Source organism: Corvus hawaiiensis, chromosome 3, assembly GCF_020740725.1.
Source record: "Corvus hawaiiensis isolate bCorHaw1 chromosome 3, bCorHaw1.pri.cur, whole genome shotgun sequence".
Lineage (NCBI taxonomy): Eukaryota > Metazoa > Chordata > Aves > Passeriformes > Corvidae > Corvus > Corvus hawaiiensis.
The window spans coordinates 67,951,696-67,972,488 of record NC_063215.1 but is presented as its reverse complement, the minus strand read 5'-3'; the positions used below and the strand labels follow the sequence as shown (position 1 = coordinate 67,972,488).

General features: G+C 37.1%; 1 protein-coding gene across 2 annotated transcripts in view; it reads left to right on the top strand.

The window, feature by feature from the left end:
• The window catches only part of SHPRH (SNF2 histone linker PHD RING helicase), a 50,990-nt gene that overhangs the window by 17,647 nt on the left and 12,550 nt on the right, over positions 1-20,793 (top strand). For both annotated transcript variants that reach the window (XM_048297635.1, XM_048297636.1), the window contains exons 10-22: positions 1,014-1,265; positions 2,061-2,139; positions 4,015-4,178; positions 4,268-4,524; positions 7,271-7,392; positions 9,900-9,988; positions 11,765-11,854; positions 13,301-13,408; positions 14,390-14,532; positions 17,424-17,597; positions 17,916-17,978; positions 19,018-19,243; positions 20,107-20,250. In XM_048297635.1, the coding sequence (XP_048153592.1) occupies positions 1,014-1,265; positions 2,061-2,139; positions 4,015-4,178; positions 4,268-4,524; positions 7,271-7,392; positions 9,900-9,988; positions 11,765-11,854; positions 13,301-13,408; positions 14,390-14,532; positions 17,424-17,597; positions 17,916-17,978; positions 19,018-19,243; positions 20,107-20,250 (1,911 nt within the window). The remainder of the gene's footprint in view (positions 1-1,013; positions 1,266-2,060; positions 2,140-4,014; positions 4,179-4,267; positions 4,525-7,270; positions 7,393-9,899; positions 9,989-11,764; positions 11,855-13,300; positions 13,409-14,389; positions 14,533-17,423; positions 17,598-17,915; positions 17,979-19,017; positions 19,244-20,106; positions 20,251-20,793) is intronic.

The window sequence follows — 20,793 nt, the reverse complement described above, 5'->3', positions numbered from 1 at the left end:
TGTTTATTTCTTCTTGTTTGCTTCAGAGAGCATGCTCTTTTTTCGTTAATTTGTTTCTTTTTTCTTCCCCTTCCAAGCCCCACTTCTCTTTTTTGTTTCATGTGCAATGACCTGGTTGCTCTGTTGTACCACTCTGGGGCTGAACAGAAAGAAATTATCCGCAGGTGTTTCTTTCAGTTGACAGAAACACTGTTGCCATATGCACAAATGTAGAGGAAGATTATTACTGGGAGAAAAAGTAGGGTTAAGAGTGACGTTAACAGTGAAATCATGTGCTGATCATCAAGGTGTAAAGAGCAGTTATTTTAACTTCTGTATGTTTCTAAAAGGATTTGGCTTAACACTATGAGGGTGATAAGAAAAGTACTTCTGATAATAGAACAAATGTCAACATGAAAGGTTTCTGTTAGTGCACAGGGATTGTTTCTTACCTAGGGTATTTTTTTTCATCTCCTAAATCTCTGTAGAAATCCTTGTGTAGTTAGAACTTTACTCAGAGTATAATTTCTGGATTTTTATATATATTGATGCATATTTCTGTCTTTGCCTAATCATCTATTAAATTTTAGTGAGTAAAATTTTTGGGAGAAAAGTAATACATCTACAGTAAAGGAGAGGAGAAGACTGGATGTGTAACAATGACTTACATAGTGTTGTTCCATAAAACCTTACAGAGTACTTAATCTTCAAACAACTGTTACAACAAATAACTGTTGTAGAAAATAATGAAGTCCTGTCTTCTTCAAAGGAGGAAATAAATGTTTTGCAAAGTTACAAGAATTTATACATATAAATTTCACATCAATGACTATTGTATTCGTTATTAGGTTGCTTAGATGAATTTCCCACCATACCTCTATATGAATACAGATTTTATAAATGTTTTCTTTTTATATGAGGAACACTGCTAAAAGCATGCACATATTAAGCTGTAATGGTATTTTGGCATTTTTATCGAAGTGTCTCTTACGTTCCTTCTTTGCTATTGTGCTGTTGAATATAAATCTCTGTAGGTGTATCAAGGTGTGAAGAAGCATGGCTTTTTGCAGCCCCACATGCTGGCAGAGCAGGAGGTGGTTATCACCACATACGACGTCCTGCGCACTGAACTGAACTATGTAGACATTCCCCACAGTAACAGTGAGGATGGGCGCCGCTTCAGGAACCAGAAGCGCTACATGGCCATACCAAGCCCCTTAGTAGCAGTGGAGTGGTGGAGGATCTGCCTTGATGAAGCACAAATGGTTGAATGCACTACTGCAAAGGTATGACATTCCTGGTCATGCATTCACTTAACTTGAAAATGTTTTGACAAGTTTCTTGTAAATAATAGTCTTTCCTCTACCCCTCTTAATGTTCAGAGTACACTCATATAATTTGCCCTTGTCCCATGTTCTTTAGAAGTGAATGTTCTGTTGGAGATACTTACTATTAAATGGTTCTCCTGTTGGAATTTTGGCAGTGAAATATATCCAGCTCAAAAAATACTTAACATAATCTATACTGACAGTTTAAAGAACTAGGTCATTTTGTTGTATATGGTGTTTGATAGTTTCAAACAAGACACTAGCCTGTTCAGTGATGTGGTTCAGAGGCATAGATATGTCCTTTGGGTCTAGAAGCTAAAATAGTCAGCAGTCTGTCTGCAAACTTGAGGGATACAGTCTGCAGGGGGGATTATTTTACTTAGTGTTTGTCCAGTCTTTTTGCCCAAGACAGGAAGACTAAAATGCTACTTACATAATGGTGTACAGGCTGTAATGTTTAATTCTTTTTAACCTACAATTTATTTTGCTATTTGTTTGCCTTCTGTGAGCCCTTAATTGCACTTGATTACTTGGAAGATGATGTGGCTTTTATCAGCTTTCAGTTACCTTCTAAAAAGATAAAAAATTTTCTATATGTTTTTATAATATATTGTACCAATGCTGCTTCTAGGTCTGCTAGTGGTACATACTGAAAAGATGTTCAGACTTCTCAAAAATGAGGTCCACATGTCGTCAGACTGTGTTCTCTTCTGTTTTTCCTTCCCTACCTTTGGCTCTATGTCCTTTTGTTAGGCTGCTGAAATGGCACTCCGTTTGAGTGGAATCAATCGCTGGTGTGTCAGTGGCACTCCTGTGCAGCGAGGATTAGAAGGTGAGGTTTGATGTAATCTGTGGGATTTCCTTATCCTGATGATTAGATAGGGCTTTGAAGCAGTTAAAGTGTCAGCTAGTTCTGTTCTGAATTCATTAGGTGCTCTAACTTTGTAAGCCATAAACTTTAAGCATGGTAATAAAGCCATCAATACATGTATCAATATAAAAATTGAAGAGCTGAAATCTTTTTGTCTCCCTGAGTTAGACAAATACTCTGGGGAGCAGAGAAGCTGTATATCTAATAGCTGTCTCAAGTCTGCTCTTCAGTTTTCACTTAGCATAGTGGATAAGTATTAACCCATCTCTATTGCACCTATAGTTAGTCTGCTCCGGTTACAGAATCCTTTGAACTGTCAAATACAGCAAAGCTGTATTTTCTTTTTGCATAGCTCTTTATGAACTACTGTGGGCATCCACTGCCATGAAGATAAATTGTAAATACTGTGCTAAAGCTTATAAAACTGTCTCAAGTCCTTATGTAAGGACTTAATGAATTGAGATGTGTGGAATAGGTACCCATGTGTTAGCAGGTGTCATTTATCTTGTCTCTTTTTGTGTGGTACTCAGTTTCTGTAGAAAGGTTTCAGACAGAGATAGAATAAAAGAAGGGAACTGACTAACTGCTTTGTCTCCCTTGTGTTCTCTGATGGGTTTTGGAATATATGGTATACATTGGGGCAATGAGTTTGAAAGTGGGTAAATCAGTGCAAGCATTTGTGGACTGTTGTTTGGATACTAAGTTGTAAAAATCAATATTTTAGATTCACTCATTTTGGAATTGTGAATTAAATTTATAAATACAGTTGATAGTTGCGAGAATGCATAGTTAATAAAGCAAAGCTGTAGAAAGAAGTGATTGGTTTTAGTGTCATGATTAACTTCTTCAAGGCCCTGTGTGTGACAGTGTTGATTTAATGCATATCTGAAATGTCACATAGTTCATAATAGATGTTGACAAACTCTCAGGCTATACAAAGGCAGCCCTCACCACGTCAGGGATGAAAACTGCTGACTCATTTCAATCTGTGCCACTGCTGCTGTAATGCAGTGGGATAGGACTTCTGGGTAAGCAATTGCTTCTTCCATAGAAATGATTCCCAAGATTTTTCTTCCTCTGGTCTATGCTGTATTTGGTGAAGTTCTTGAGGCTTTCAGCTGATTACTGAATTACCATAAAGCTAACAGAATAAGGAATGTAGCCACCAGATTTTTAGGAACTATAAGATATTATCACATATCTCAGTTTCTGCAATATCCACATGCAGCATTTAAATATGTACTTCTGTATTTTTCCAGTAAGATTTCGACAGAAGTTTAAAGTCAGTATGTCTTTAAATTTCATTCCAAAATTCTGAATTAGGCAGAATTAGCAAGATGTATTCTCTCAATTTGCAAGAAAACAATTTAAGTGTCTTTTGTTAATTTCTTATGCATTAGTAGAGAAGTGAAAATTCTTCTGAATTGCAGCCCCTTCTAGGGTTGTGGGCAGCAGACGGTGCACAGCAGGCTCTGAAGTGATGCTGCTGAGCAATATTGGTTTAGAAAAACCTGGCAAGCCCAGTTAACCATATGCAATCATGTAATTTCTGCCTCTTGCCTCTGCTCTGAATAGGTTTGAATTCTTTGCTCTCTTCTGCTAAACTTGAAATTAGGAAAGTGTCACAAATAGCTATATTCTCACAAGAGAACCCCCACCTTCCATGAACCAGTCCCCTGCTTCAAATATTTTGCTGAGGTAGTGGCTGGAAAACAAGTGGAAAAGATAATGGCCAGAATGTTGATACTTTATGCTTAATAGCCTTTGTATGAAACTTGATTTCTTTTGAGGCATATTGTGAAGTAGTAAAACATAAACACTTTCTTTTCTTGGCAGATTTGTATGGATTAGTCCTTTTTCTTGGAGTTGACCCTTACTGGGTCAAACATTGGTGGGACCAACTTTTATATCGACCTTATTGTAGAAAAAATCCCCGGCCTCTCTACAGTCTAATTGCGAAGATAATGTGGAGATCAGCAAAGAAGGATGTGATTGACCAAGTAAATAAAAGTTTTGAATTTTAGAATTCCTGAACTTCATTTATCAATAGTTTTATTTGCAAATTACTTACTTACTTTTTTAATTTCAGATTCAAATCCCCCCTCAGACAGAAAATATACACTGGCTTCACTTCTCTCCTGTGGAGAGACACTTCTATCATCGCCAGCATGAGGTGTGCTGCCAGGATGCATTGGCAAAACTCAGGAAGATTTCGGACTGGACTCTCAAGCTTAGCAGCCTAGATAGAAGGACTGTGACTTCTATTCTGTACCCTTTGCTACGGCTGAGGCAGGCCTGCTGTCACCCACAAGCTGTTCGGGGAGAGTTCTTGCCACTACAGAAAAGGTGAATTTCTGTCATTTCTTAAATGGCCTACTTTATTCAAAGCAAAACTGACTGTCCCCAGCAGTGCGAGTTCTTGTACAGTCCTCAAATAAGCCTAATTTTAAGCTTCTTTAGTTAAATGTGCGACTCTGGCACACCAAGGTAATCTGACCTCAGAGGCTGAACATGGCACAGTGGGGTCGTTAGTGTAATTCTTATGTTAAAGAACATAGTACTGAAGGCATTTGATTCTCCAGTGGCTTTCTAACCTTAACATGACTGGGGTGTTGCAGGTGACAGATTAAATAAACGAGATTCTTTTTTTTTTGGCTCTTAAAAGACTCATGTTCATGAATGAGAACAATGAACAAACTGAATCAACAGAATGGAATAATTCTTTAGTTCAAAGAAAATGTTAATGTGAGGTTGCAGAATTTGTAAATGTAAATCGAAACTTGAAAGCTGTTAAATGCTCTTTTTTTTTGCATGCTTTCAAGATCATCTTCCCTCACAAGTGCACTGCAAGTAGCAGTTTGGTCTCAGCACTTGTTAGACCAAAAGCATGTTGTCACTAGTGCGAAATGTAGCTGCTACTTTTTCAATCAGTTAGAAGGAGGTTGTGAAAGAATAGGCTGTTTCCATTTCAGACTCTCACAGCGCTGTGTTTCTTTTTCAAGCTGCAGGTAGGAAAGAACTTCAACTTTCAACACTGCCAGTGTTACTGCTACTGTTTCCTAGTCCATCCATTCTATTCACTTTCTTTCAATCCTTGACAGAAGTTTTGTGTCCTACTCCTTGCTCTTTGTTATACAGGGCACTTGAAGTGCCTAAGCAGCTGAAGCTGACTTTGCACCTACTTGAGCAGACCAGTAGTTAGACGCAGTGCTGCAGCACTTTCTGTAGCAGTCTGCTGATGTGGAAGCAAGGACTGAAACGTAAGAGAAATCAATATTTCCACCCATCATACAAGATTATTTGCGTTAACATGGGCCAGTGTAGTATAAATGAAATGTGTAAACTGAGCAGAGTATGGTGGGAACAGCTTTGTACTGTGTTGATTTTGGTAGAATGGTTGCACAGTGGCAGCTGCATAGTAATTATAAATTTTCATTGCTAGAAAAAACAGCAATGAAAATTAAATCTTTCTTGAAACCACACGTACAAAGAAAAGTCATTTCCCAGCACTGTTTGTGTACACTTTTTTGTGAACCAAATTCGACTGCAGCAGTGGACATTCCCAGAATTGAGAGAAGATTTGGTCCCTGTCTTTGGTTATATGTAGGAGAATAATGAAGAAATTCACTGCTAGGACCTTTGATGAATAAGAGAAATTTACTGAAACAAGAAAGTTGATGCTGGAGCATATAGATAAGAGACATGGGCCTGGAATAAAAACCTGACTTTGAAGCATATTCTATGATAGATTACTTTTTTCCCCACATAGTGAAGGCAGTAAATGTGGTCTACTCAGCAAAAAAAAAAAAAAAAAAAAAAGAAAGCCCTTAAAAGAGATTTTTCTAGGTTCCTCTAGTTTAACTGAGTAAAAACCCCTTCTTTTTGCCTTAATTGGTAGTCTCAGGCTGTGTATCAAATTGCGTATTTTATATGTACATCCTTTTGCTGTTATAATTTTTCTTGGAACTGCTGATGGTTTTGAAAATAAAAGGTAAGTAGCAATGGTGGAAGTATCAGCATATGCAGGTGCTATGTGTATTTACCATTGCCTTTTTAGAATTCAGTAATTATGAATAGTGATTATATTGATTTAAAGCTCACTCTGGTGTAACACTGTACTATAAAACCAAGAATCAGTTGCTGCAACTGGAACAATGTTGCAAGGAGGGTAAAATAAAGGTCTAGGCAAGGGGTATCCTTCCAGCATAATTTGAGCCCAGTCTGTGCAAGAGTTATGTCACCTCTTACTCTGTTCCACAGTGCTAAACACCAAATAGTAAATGCTTCTCCTGAAGGTGAGTGAGGCTGAGGAACAGGGTTTCAGGGGACGTGGGTGGTGTCTGGTCTAACAGCAGCCTCAGGTCAGCTGTTGTTGGCTGTTGTTACTGTTTACTCTCCTGTCTCTTCATATCAGTCCTCTGATTCTTTAACCTGTGGCCTTACTCCAAGGTATCCTTCAAGCTTCTTTCTTGCATCCTCCTCATTTATGTTTCTGCTTCTCTCTCTTTTTCCTCTCCATTTCTGGTATTTCTATGTTAAGCTAATTCTCTTCTGGTGAAATCCCTCTCATAATTTGCAAATATGACAAATGTAGAAAAAGAAGTTTAGAATTATTTTTGCTGTCTCCTCTGTTCTGATTTCACACATTTTCCTCTTTACATTGACACTTCATGTGTTTTGTGTTTAGATTGGTAGCAGAGGGTAGAAGTGTAGTCTATCATAGCTGTTTTCATCTGAACAGCTCTTGACAAAATGAGGTCTATTTTGCTTGTTTCCAGTTCACCACTAAGAGAAGGAGAAAAATATTTTGCCCCATGAAGGGTTATTTTACCAAGTTCTAATTTTCTTCTTGCTTCTTGCTTCTTTGTGTTCCAGGAGATGTCAACTTCTGGACACACTCAAGTTAGGGTAAAGCTCTAGCAGGAAGAAAATCTGACAGCTAGAGGTTTTTTAATAAGTAAAGAAATCTCAAAAAAACATTTGCAGTATGTTGGATGCATGTAATGATCTGCTATGCTTCTTAGCATGACTCTCTTACTTTTCTGGTACTGTGATTTGGTTTCAAATTTGAGCCATTTGGTCTCCTTTTCAGCACTATGACCATGGAGGAGCTGTTGGCATCTCTGCAAAAGAAATGTCGAACGGAGTGTGAAGAAGCTCACCGACAGCTGGTGTGTGCTCTTAATGGCTTAGCTGGTATCCATATCATTAAAGGTGAGACCGAAGGGCTGTAGCATATTCTTTACTCCTTTCAGTACAGGAGTAAAGAATATGCTCCATCTCTGTGTACTGGGAGGATAAAAGAAGTCGTACTTGTGTAATTGTTCTTAACCTGCTTTTGTTTAATCAGTACTGCTTTCTGGGCTTCCCTTGTGCCCCTGGCCGTGCAAACTGCTGTGCTGACTGTGGATTCCTTTTGCTGCTCCTGCTAGACAGCTCTGTCAATGTAGATTTTTTCTGAATAATAAGGAAAAAAAAAGCTTTGAATGAGAAACAAAAATAAATACATGAATCTTGAGTGTCCCCCTAAACAAAATAAAAATAAATTTAAATTGCTTAGTTATGAATGTGTAAAAATGCCTCTTTTCCAAGTTCTTCTAAAGTTGACAAGCTGTTACTTATTTTTCTAGCTCATGTCAAAGTCTTCCTTCAAAGAGAACAGGCAAACTGCCTTTTGTCTTACTTGCCTCACAGAAAGACTATATTCAGATTCTTTAATCTGTAGTTAGTAGGGTTGAAATACTTTGTTACGATTGCAGCATGGAAATATGTGTTTCTGATAAAGTGCTTAAACAGAGTTACATACAGATGTAGTGCTTCTAAAATACACTAGTAGTGTATGGCCTGTTTTGAAAACCAGATTGATAAAAATTTCATCTGGTGAGAAACAAAAGCAGGACAAAAGAGGCAGAGCTGTAGTCTGTAACTCCCCCCCAGTATTACCCTTACACTCAGTTTTCTTTATCAGGAAGGGGGAAGCACACCTTACATAAAAGCGAGGCCATGAATTCATTCATACTATAATTGAAAACTTACAGGTCTAATTATTATTAGTCCAAGTTTAATTGCTACAGGCAAAGAAAAGAGTAATAATCACACTTGTTTCTACTGCTTGTCCTGCTTTTATGCTCACTTTTCTACTTAGGCCCATCTGTATCCTGAGGTCAGTGGTTTCATAGATGTGGTGGCAGTGCAATGGCCCGTTGTCACTACCTTCATCAGGAGGAATTAGATGTTTATGTTGATGGTTTCTTTCTCACACAAGAATCCAATGAGGGTCATTTTTATGTTTGCTAGCATGTTTGCATCTTTCTCTTTCTTCATTGGTCTGCAGCTCCATGAAAACACCAAATTTAGTGTACATGATGCCTTTTATGAATGTTACATACTCTTTCTTTGTTCTCTTTGTTGCCCCTAAAACCAGTTTTGTCCAGCTCTAAGTCTGCATTTCTTTGACTGTGGGTGAGTTGTTTATAGCCATGGCTTTCTTATTCACTGCCAAGCCTGTGCACCATCTCTCAGCATCCCATGGCTGTACTCTACACTGCATCCTATATCTTTACTTGTCAATAGCCTCTGCTACTGTTACTAGGCCTATATTTCCCTACGCTACATCATTGTGGTAGTTGTAAATATCTCATTCTACACGGAATAACTGCTTGTTACTGCTATCTATATAAAGCTGTGTTTGTACCACACAAAGATAAACAAAAGTTTAAAAAAATACTGAAAATTAGCCATAGACACCTAGTGAATTACAGAAATTGCTATCACAGCTAAGCCAAGGATAAGGTCCAGGCAGGTCAAGAAAAATTCAAGGAAGGCCTGAAGCTTCAAGCTTGAGGGAGGCCTTGCAAATTCAGCACATAGCTTTTGGCCAGTACTAGCAATGGCAATCCTGTACTGCAGGACTACACCCTTACAACTGCAACTCTTTCAGTGTAAGAAGCAGCAAATCTTGTTGACATAGAATTGTTACACTTCCATATAGACGGGATGATGGTTTTTGTTGTACTCTGTTATCTGTCTTTGTGCATTTCTTGTCCCTGTACTTCTCTTTGTTTTAAGAGTCTCTAAGGCTATTATTGGCTAAGTAAGTTTCCATCAGTTGAGGAAAGAAAATTAAAATGGATTTTTTCACTGCTTTTCCATACACAACTTCAATTTTGTATTTCTTTTTAATTTATATAGGCTATTTTCTGAGAAGTGATTGTGATGTTGGCAGCTTACATCAATAGTTATGCTCCCTGCATGTACCTAATCATTTCTGCATTTCTGAAGTATGACACAACTTTCATGGTTTTCACTGGGAGAGTGAATAATGTATTTACAGTGCAAATTTAGAAATGCATCACTGCAGTGAGTTGTAGATGATTTTTTTTAAGTGCAACATAAGATTTTTTTGGATTTATGCAAGCATGAATACCTATTTTAAGATTAAGAGGTTTACAGATCTTACAGTCACAGAAGATACTTAATTTGTAAACTGCTTTATTCTTTGTAGCATATCATATTCTGTCTTTTAACAGTTTTTTTGGGGGGAGGCATGGAATGACTAGGAAAGAATTGCTTGAAGACAGGCACGCACTATACAGGCTCTCTGAGAACATCTTAGTATGTTACAAGTAATGTTTAACACTTGTAAGGTCAGTCATGGCTGCCGGTATATTTAAAAACCAACACAATATGTCTGGTTTTTTGCTGCTCTTTTTTTAACTCAGGAGAATATGCACTGGCTGTGGAGCTGTACAGAGAAGTATTAAGATCATCTGAAGAGCACAAAGAAAAGCTCAAAACAGATTCCTTGCAAGTGAGTGAGCATTGAAATGTAAAGAGACATAGTTAAGAACTGGAATACTTTAGATTTAATTTAACAGGTCAGTCTTTTCTTCCTCCCAGTGATGTGCTGAATTACTCTTTCAGCCTGATGTAATGATCACAATCTTTTGATCGCAATCTTTAGATAGGAATCTGTCCCATGACCTTCATGTTTCATTTTCTGTTTTTTGACAAAAAAAAAGCTGCTGTATTTCTAAAAGCTTGCGTGTGAGATTTCATGATGTCCCTGAAGCAGCATATGATCTCCACCTGCTGTTCTGCAGTAAACTTAACAAGCTGAATTCCTAGACTTGTGCATGTGACTTGGGACTGCTCACATTAACAGTGCTGTATTACATCCTGCAATTACAGAATGCAGGGTTTGCACTGAGAGTGATATTAATGTGCCAAATGATAGAGAATAATAAAATAGTTGCGCTGCAGAAGGTAAAAGGCCATCAGAACATGGAAAAGAATCGAAGTGCCTTTTCTCTTTGTGCATTTGACTTCGTGCCTTTTGAATACTATATTAAAAATAAGAATATATTTTCCTGGTAAAAAAGTCATGGTTCTCTAAGTAACATATTTATAGTTCTTCAAGAACTATCAGTTCTGAATTGACCAAAATTTTCTTCAGCATAACAAGAGATTTAAAATGTTAGTGACACATAGATAAGATGTGATCAGTTGTCTGTTTCTGTACTTGCTTCTCTGAGTAAATTATTGTTTGATTATGTTGCATGTGGTCACCTGATGTCTCTGTTGTGCTTCTTTGATTCTTCCTTTTTGACTTTCTGGTGGATTTTTATCTTAGCATGGACATATTAGCATATACTTGTTAAGTTGCTCATGGTTGTTAATTAAATTGTTATACTGGATTATGCAATCCAATAAGGCTTTTTTTGCCCCCTCAAAATATATGCTGCCTAATATTGCCTTAGTTTAACAAAATTTGACTTTTGTTAAGTTTTCTCAGTTGTGTAGGCTTAGCTCTTTGGAATAATGGCAAACCACTGCTGGCCAGTCCTCTTAAGTGGCTGAGATAGTAATAGAGCAAAGGTGAAGAGAGTCCAGGATGTGAGAAGGGCACCAGTTTATGAAAGTGGAGAGTATTAATATGAGTTTGTGGGAGCTTTGCAAGAAGCATAATATTATTGGTCTGGTTTGAGAAACAAAGGGTGAAGCCAGAGAAGAGGAGCAGAGTTTACTTATATTAACAATCAAATTTATTTTCCCTAAAAGGAAACAAAAAGGTCATGTGTTTTTAATATCTTTAATTTCACAGAGCTGAAAAATATGAAAAATTATTGAAGCTCTTGGTATCTAGTCTTTTCCTTATACTTTATTTTGCTTTAGATAGGCTAAATAAATTGTTTCCTTAGAACATTCTAAAAGACATTTACAAAAGAATGTGCTCTGAGATAAATGATTTGTTTTCCATAATAGTCAAGGGCTGTTCTAATTAGGAGGGTGAGTATGGTACCGGATCTGATGACCTGGTATCACACGTGCCTGCTGATTTGCTTTTGAGCTGTTAAAGAAGGTCTTTTTAGTATTTCATTTCCTGTCATTTCCTATCCCAGTAAAATGCAGAAAGGAATCTTTCTTTTCTTTGGAAAATGCTTGCAGATCAGCAGGGAAAGACAAAACTGATTTTAAGTGCATGCTAATTTCTTGCTGTAAGCTTTCATTGGTGTTCAGGTTTTTCCTGTCACAGATGTTGCAAGGGATTTTTTTCATGATTGCTCTTGACCTTGTATATATTCAGAGACTTCATTCTACACACAATTTGATGGAATTGTTGGCAAAGCATCCAGGAATTCCCCCAACATTGCGTGATAGCCAACTTGCAGAAGAGGTAAACATATTTTGTTTTTACATAAATACTGAAGAGCTTTTGAGTTAACTACATATATTTCCCTTAAACTTAGTAAAATCGAGAGTTGTTTATTGTGTGATGAGAGCAGAAATGTCCAGTAAAATACTGCTGTTCTCAGTGCTGGTGGCCTCTGTTATGTTGTGAGTGTGTTTTATGGAACTTTTAATAATTTTTGCCTCTAAAATGCTGTTTCCCCACCCCCGTGTTCCTGTGGAAATAACTTATATAGATGTTAGTGATAAAGAATGTGTCATCCTGAATTCTTCTGAGTTCTTTATTTCCTCACATTTTCTTTAGCTTTCCTCATTTTTAACTTCAAGTAGTCAGAGTTTTCTGTAGGTGAAGTTTATTTTTCTTTGGCCAGAGGAGCAAGTCACTGTATATCCCTTTCTATATGCATAAGCTTAACTATATCCTTAATCTTAACTGGGCAAGTATCTGGCAAAATAGCTGGGATTACTCTTCCCCACTGGTTACTTGCAGTGGATATAAGGACATTTGCAAAAGAATGTCATTATTGTGTCACTGTTTGGGCTGAAAGAGACCTGGGTCATCTCTAGCTGAACTTCCCCCTCAGAGCAGGGTCAGCGTGGATTTCTGTCCAGGTATCCCAGGGCTTTATCCAACTGGGCTTTTAAAACCTCCCAGGAAAGAGATTTCACAACTTAGCTGAGTAGCCTGTTGCAGTACTTCGTAATTCTCATAGCAGGGAGGTTCTGTGTGAATCTTTTTCCTGTTTCAATTTATAGCGGTTGTCCCTTGTTCACTTGCCATGTACTTCAGTGAAATGCCTGGGCTCCCAGTTTTGGTGATTTCCTTCTGCCTGCTGGAAGGCTGATGTTTAGTAATCTCTCTCCTTCAAGCTGTGCAGGCCCAGTTCTTACAGCCTCTCCTGTTTTGTGGTTGTGATGAGTATCTGTCTTATTATTTGGATATCTTCTGATATTTTATCATTTTTATGCAAATTGTACGTATGGGTATCAGATTTTTCTGTTTTAATGAGACTTGTTCTCCTATTATAAAGTTTGTACCTGCCTTACAGAAATTCTGTAGAAGTACTGCCTGTTTTTTATTGACCTGTAATTCTAGCAATTTTTAAATACCACATTATCCTGACATGATTATGGGTTAGATTCCAGTTCCCTTTTGTAATGCAGTGTATTTCTGTTGTTGTTTGGGCTTATCCAAAACCAAAGTTGCATAGTTAGCATCTTTGTAGTAAATTTTCTTCTCAAATGTTTTATTTTTGGCTTACTAATAAGTGCTGGATTCTAGAGAAAAAAAAATACTGCTTACAAGTGAAATTGGGTAGCAGATAAATAGGTAACCATTTAAAAACACTATGGTAGCTGGGGAGTTTTTACCTTTGCAATATTCCTCCCAGATATGACTTGTGCATAGTTTAAGCTCTTATTTCTTATACAGGCAGAACAACTTCGACAACATTATATGAGTAAATCCAACGCAGAAGTTGCAGAAGCACATCAGGCCTTACAGCCAGTCCTTCAAACCATTCGGGAGCTTCAAAGAAAGGCAGGTACCTCTTATATGTTTTGTCTCTGAATTCTGACATTTTAAAAAAATACTATTTTCATCTGTTTATCCAGAACTATAGCTGTTTATTATTTCTAACAGTTTTTGAAGCCGTGTTTGGGATGGGGCTTGGGCACACTCACCACAGGCCCAAAACATAATCTGTGTTCCCCACACACATGAACTTGATGAACAGATGACTGAAAACATAAGTACATGGTAGGGGAATACGTCTAGTAAAGTTTAACACTGTTCTTGATTTTTTAAATTAACTGTGCTTCACCTGTAGTTTAGGTAAATAAGTTGTGGGGTTTGGCGTTTGAAACATTTCTGTGGCGTGTCAGATGGTATTTCAGTTACTTTGAAGGGAAATGTTTTTTAACATTCATTTAGTTAGAGTGCTTAAGGCTTAACTATGTTCAGTTAATGTGACAACTCAGATTTCATGGAATGTAGCAAACCCTTAATCAATTGATGAACACCTGAGTTGAAATGGTGCTTGTCACTTACATAATAGTAAAGAAATAATAAAAGGACAAATGGCACACGAGGAAGTAAACTTATGCAGCTTCTCTCGCCTGTTAAAATTACAAGGTCACTTCAGTGTTGCTCTGTTAATTTCACAGGGAGCTTTACTTTCTCTCATTAAATGATCATTTCATCTCCTTTTGAGAGAGAGAGAAGGAAGAAACTTTGAGATCACAGTATCTCTATGTGGCTGTTCTGTGTAGATAGCCTTGGTGAATCTGACTCTGCTGAAGGAATATAAAGGTGTGGAGAATGTAGACAGTTTCTTAGTCATGTGTTTACACTTCAACAGAAAGTGAGATATTTTTTAATCATACTCTCATCCTCCACTTTTCATGGAATTTCCCAGTCTGTGTTTGACCATGGCCTAAAGAGTGGTATATACCTCTGCTGCAATGAGTAGATTGGTTTTCTGTTGAATGTTCAAGGATAAATCTATTCTTTTTCATACAGATACATTCAGGTTCTCCTTGGTGGTTGGATGTCATCCAGACAGCAATACAGTATGCCATCGATGAGGAGCTTGTTCAGCGTGTGCAAAATGAAATAACCTGCAACTACAAACAGCAGACGAGTAAACTCTCCATGGCAGAGAAGTAAGAGTATAACTGAAATAGGCTGTAAATACAGTTAAATCTACTCAGGTCTTCTTACTAGCTTGTGCTAGCAGTTGCAATTAGATAGCAGACATTTTTGCTTCAGAGCATCTGGACCGCAATTATGTTTCAAAACTAGTCCCTGAAAAAAAGTGCAACTAAATAGAAGATTAGGTAAGAAAGTAGGAAAATTACTGTTTTCTCTTAGGCATTCTTTGAAATGTTCTTCTCTATTAACTACTGTGGTTTTACGGTCTTCTGTACTCATGAAACTGCTGAGTAAGAAGAATTTGAAATTTATTGCATTAAAATTGAGTAACCTCTGAAAGAAACTGACTTGCTTGAATGGAAAGTAGACAATATCAGAAGATCCTTTTGTAACACCATAAAATAGCATCACTCTTTTTCTGTGCAAAGAATTTGAGGTTGTTTTCATGTTCAAGACAACGGTATACCACTTCTTTTTGGGTTCAATTACAGAATAATGAATTCAGAAGGAACTTTCAGAGGTCACATAGATCAACCCTCATCTTACAGATCCAGACCCATGCTCGTTCAATCCAGCAAGGTTGCACAGGAATTTGACCTGTTAGGTATCTCCAGGGAGGGAGATCTAATAGTCTCTATGTGAAGCCTGTTCCAGTATTTGGCCCACTTGGTGGAAAAATAAAAAAAAGACATTAAAATCCTTTTACCTAGTTAATATTTCCTGTGTTGCATGTTATGTACACTGTCTTTTGTTCTTTCACCAGGTGCCTTTGAGAAAAGTTTGACTCAGTCTTCTCTGTACCTTGCAGTTAGATAAATATAGAAAGCAATAAGATCTCCCCTGAATTTTAGGGTTGAATAGACCCTTTTCTCCTAACCTCCTCTTGTACATTCTGGCTGACCGTCTGTAAGTTCATCACAGAAAAGGGAGACATAGGAAGGACAGCGCTCTCATAGTTTAGCTTCAGGCAATTTTCTCAGATATATGAACTTATGCTCTTAAATACAGTCTATCTTAATCATGTTTTAGTCAAATACATTTTTATTATATTTATGATATATATAAATAGATGTGCATAAATGTATATACATCTGTGTATAAACATCTAATGTGCTTATAAAATGTGTATATGTGTATAAATTTAAATATTTAAGATACACACGTAATTTAGTTCCACATGTAAAGAGATATCCTCCACTCTGACTACTCTGCCATCATGATTCCAAAAGGTTGTAATTTCTTCTTGAAGTAAAGACTTTTCTGGAAGTAAACCTATCTTTTACTTTTCAGTACTTAACATAATTCTATTGAATAATCTAAATAATTAAGATACAAAATTTAACCTCTTTTTTCTTCAGCACAAGAGGCAATGGGCAAAAACTGAAACACAAGATGTTCCCTCTGAACATCAGGGAATGCTTTTGTACTGTGAGGGTGACTGAGCACTGGAACAGGTAGCCCAGAGAGATTGTGGGGTCTCCATCCTTGAGATACTCTAAAGTTGTCTGGGCGTGGTCCCGGGCAAGCAGCTCTAGGTGACCCTGCTTGAGGAGAGCATTTGAACAAGACAACACCCCGAGGCCCCTTCCAACCTCAACCAATGTGTGAGTCTGGATATAAACATTTAATGGTTATTTGAGAATGATAGCATCATATTCTGGTCCAAATAAATATGAAGAAAGGATTGTTTGCGTGTTCATGCAAAACTTTTATGCCTATGCATCTGTCTGTATGTTAGCTTGTGTCACACTGATTTTTTTTTTTTTCCCCTTCAATTGAAATTAGGTATTTAGAAAGTATCTTCTGAAATTGCTGCTGCTTACAGATTGTGCAACTTTGGAAAAGCTATCTGTGACTAAATTTTCTTTTATAACACAGGGATAAAACTTACTTCCATTTCAATTTATTTTAGCATATGAGATAAAACTTAAAGAACAGTGTCTTATCAAGTGCTACTTCGTCAGTGTTGGAAGCAACAAGTACTCTTAATGGAGTACTGGATATGATTAATCCATGGTATAGTGAGGGAGTTTTTTATGAAGCTGATATTTTTTGGCAACTGATGGTATTAACAGCAGACTCGTGGTTGCAATTTACATTTATTTTCAGACTATCTGGTTAGGTAAACCTTGTCTATGTTATTTTAAAATGCACATCACTTAAGTGGGTCATATTAAATGCCAAGCTTTAGTACTGTTAAACCTGTGCTTTGCTCTCTGCACTTTACAAACTGGATGTTTTGGATCAAACTTTCCATATGGTGTAGAACCACAGTCTTGTACATCAATGTCAGACCTTGTAGGAATGGTGCACTTTCTTTCAGCAAGAGACTTCTGCTCACAGGAAAAACACAATGTAGAAAGTACTTAACTTGTGTTCATGTTTCTCCTCTAATCACGAAAGACAGCTAGGTTTTAGGAATACGGGTTACTGTTATGTCCACTTAATACATTTAACTTTGAAAGCTAACTTGCCAAATGAAGTGTATTTTTGCGATGGGTGCATGTGTCTCCTGTGAATTGCACAGGTGCATTGCAAGTCACTTTGTTGGCAAACAGACACAAGTAAGACTGTAAGTATGTGCAGTACCTTTAGTAGATCTGCATTGTGGACCAGAATATTGCCAGTTGGTGTTCACTACTAGTGTTTGGTCTCATCTCTCAAGTCATGGAATGAGTCCTTCTGTTCTAAAAATACCAGGTATTAGCTCTGGGGATACACTGGAGTGATTTCTGACAGCATTACATGTTACATGTAGTAGTAATAAGCATTTGCTTGTGGTACAAACATTGTATGTTGTCCTGGATTGCTATTTAGCTACCTCTCTTCTACTTTAAAATACTGAATCAAGTTTGGACTTAGTGTCTTGGTGTACAATAATTTTCCTTTTTCTTTAAATCAGATTCCGTGACTGCAGAGGCCTTCAATTCCTACTTACAACCCAGCTGGATGAAGTGAAGAAGTTCCAGAAGATTGTAAGAGAAGCAGTGAAAAACTTAGAAGGGCCTCCTTCTAAGCAGGTCATTGAGGCTGCCACTATCTGCCATTTGCGACCTGTTAGACTTCCACTTAACAAGTACGTCTTGAAAACAGAAAATATACCTTAGACATGTATTACTAAATTTTCCTTTATTTGAAATAACATTCTAAAATCTTCATTATGTACTCAGGAGCTGTATGCACACAAATGTCACAGATCCATTTGTTAGAATCATGACCTTTTGTTTTATTTTTATAAAATCTTCTCGTGTCAGCTGTATTAGTGTATATATGACTCTTATTTTGTTGTTTTTTAAGAATTTTATGTAGCTTTATATGTTGGAATAGGGGCTTATGATAATTTGGTTTCTGATGAAATTCTGAGTGCATCTATTTTCAATTTCCTGTATTGCAGCTGTGTCTTTTGTAAGGCTGATGAATTGTTCACAGAATATGAGTCAAAGCTCTTTATGCATAGGTAAGTTCATAGCTTTATAAATTTATCACTGTTAGAAAATATGAGAGTTGGGTTGGTTTATGTTTTCTGAAATAGCTTTATGACCAAATGACAGCAGCTTCTTGCTAATGGCTTTGATAGCAGTTCTATTAGGTTTAATTTTCTATATAAGTTTCATTTGAATGAACTGTATCCAAGGAATGAATACATCCCACTTTCTATCAAGCTGCTATAATATGACCGTTTGAAATGAAGCATTGGCATGTTCAGAAAGCATGTGTATAAATACAAGTATGTTATTTTAACACATACTCCTATTTGTGCAAATATTTATTTGCAGTCCAGCTGCAAGTGGTATAGTACCATCCTTATTCAATGTTACAGTGAGAGAAGAGGTCTCAGACAGGATGAAGCTGAAAGAAGGGTGACACCAGCACAGGTGTCAGAAAAGTATGCAAAGCGGGCAGTACTGAGAGACATAGATTACAACCCTCTGCATGCTTTCATTTGGACTTCTATCTCTCACTATGTCAAAATTGGATTGAAAAGTCTTGAGGACACTGAGAACATTTTGAGAAGTCTTTACCAGTGGGAGCTTGTTGCCTCACGACTGCTGGAATCAGGAAGCATCAATGTATTCCTAAATTAGCATTATTTGTCAAGGAGAGAACTGTGGAGCTGTACTGTTCTTACACAGTGCAATACACAGCAAATTTTGTATCAGTTTAACTGTAATTCTTGTTTATATAAAAAGTTAGAAATGAAAAATTTTTAATGAATGTGACATTAATAACTACTGAAAGATGATTTAGATGTGTAAGCCTTTACAAAAGCTATTGATGATTTTGAGCTGACAGAATGGCCTGAGGATTGGTACCGAGGTCACTTGTGTTCAAAGCAAGCTTTTGATACATTAGGTAATAAAACAGCTGTTTATATTTGCTTGGTTTGCATTATCCTTTAATCATATATAAGAAGGCTGAAATAGATGATGAATAAGTACAGATGGATGTAGAAGTACAAAATCAGTGCTAAGTGCTGTGTTGGGTTTGTTTTGAAGTGTTAAAGGCCAAATGGCAATCTTTGAGGAGATGATAGAAGACCAAGAAGGGCTTGTCGATGATCGTTTGCCCACCACAAGCAGAGGGCTCTGGGCGACCAGTGAAACGGAACGTGCCTTGAAAGCTCTTCTCTCCTTTGCCAAAGCTCATCGAATGGATGCTAGGCTAACTGAAGAAGGAAGCATATTCCTGGAGCTCTTTGAAGCATGGAAAAAGGAATATAAGGTACAGTAAATTACATGGTGATGAAACAGTTGTGTGGTCCATTTAATTTATTATAAACAAATTGAAACTGAATATTAGCACATCTAAGTTGTATTCCTGAAATTAGGCTTTGCCTACACCAACCTTTTCCACAGTGCTTATTACAGGATTTGATTTTAAATGATTTATATATGATTTAAGAGTTTCTAAAAGCTATACTGGTGACTAATCAAATTACTAAGCAATGTAATTGCATCTATTAAGACAGTATAAGGATGCAATTATATGTGTTCATCTGTAGTTAAATCAGAATGTAGCAAGGCTCAACAAATCCAAATGGTCCCTTCTGTAATTCAGTTTCCCTTCAGTCTTGTGAAGAAGGAGCACAGTTTTTCATGTGCCTTTGTTAGGAAACAAAAGGTGGGACTAATATGCCAATGAGAATGAAGACAGTGTTATGGATTCCATCTGTTGTGACTTGGAAATACTGATTCAGTGGTCTGTACTACTCTAATCTACATTGAGCTACAAGGATGATGCCCATGAAATAACTCTTATTTTATTCAGCATTTGTTTAGTTTTGCAAGGCATTTGGTTTCTGAATTTTTAGTTGCATTAGTTATTGTAATACTAATAGTTGTAGAAGAAATAAGAGCCAGCTATTTATTGTTGTTTATACAAAGAGGCTGGAAAAGAGAGCAGGAAAAATGATGTCTATACTGCTTGTTTTCCTTTGTAATTTGTTGTTGTTGTGGCTGAATACTGTAAAATATTAACCCTTCCTCCAAAAAGATTCTCACATTTTATTTTACATTGTATGGCAGAGTCATGTAAGTGTAACTCAATTCAGTTCTGCTGTTCATTTGTTTGGGGTTTTCTTACAGTTACTTCATGAGTATTGGATGGTCCTTAGGGATCACGTGTCTGCTATTGATGAACTGGCAATGGCGACAGAACGACTGAGAGTGCGTCATCCTGATGAGCCAAAACCAAATCCACCAGTTCTCCACATTATAGAACCACATGAGGTAAAGTACTGGGCAGGAAAGAACGGTTTCTTTCTGAAGGAACCTGCCTCCTACAAAAATAAAATCTGCATCTGGATCTATGTATAAGGTCTCTATTATGTCTCTGTTTCCATTTCAGAAAGGCTTGGTAGAGTATAGAATTCTTACCTATTTCTGCATTCAGTACATGGGCCATTTTGAGCTTGTAACTGTTATTTTGATATATTTTTTTAGCCTTCTGACAGAGTGGCATGTTTCCAAAATACTGCTGTCCTTTCAGCAGCTGCAACTTCCTTCCTTTCTCTACAATTTCCCAGTTTGCCAGGCTGGTGGAAAATTAAGTTGACCTGATTCCTTACCCGTATTGATACTTTCCACAAACACCTATATAAAACAGAAGGAGCAGCTAAAAGACAAATCTTCTTTTCAGTATTTTGAAATTTCTGAGCTACCCCTGAGAGACTTTGTTTATGGTGATAGAGAAAAAACTTTTTTTTTTTTTTTTACCGGTAGAAGTATATTTTCTATAGACACAATTTCTGGGGTTTTTTTCAGTGAGATTCA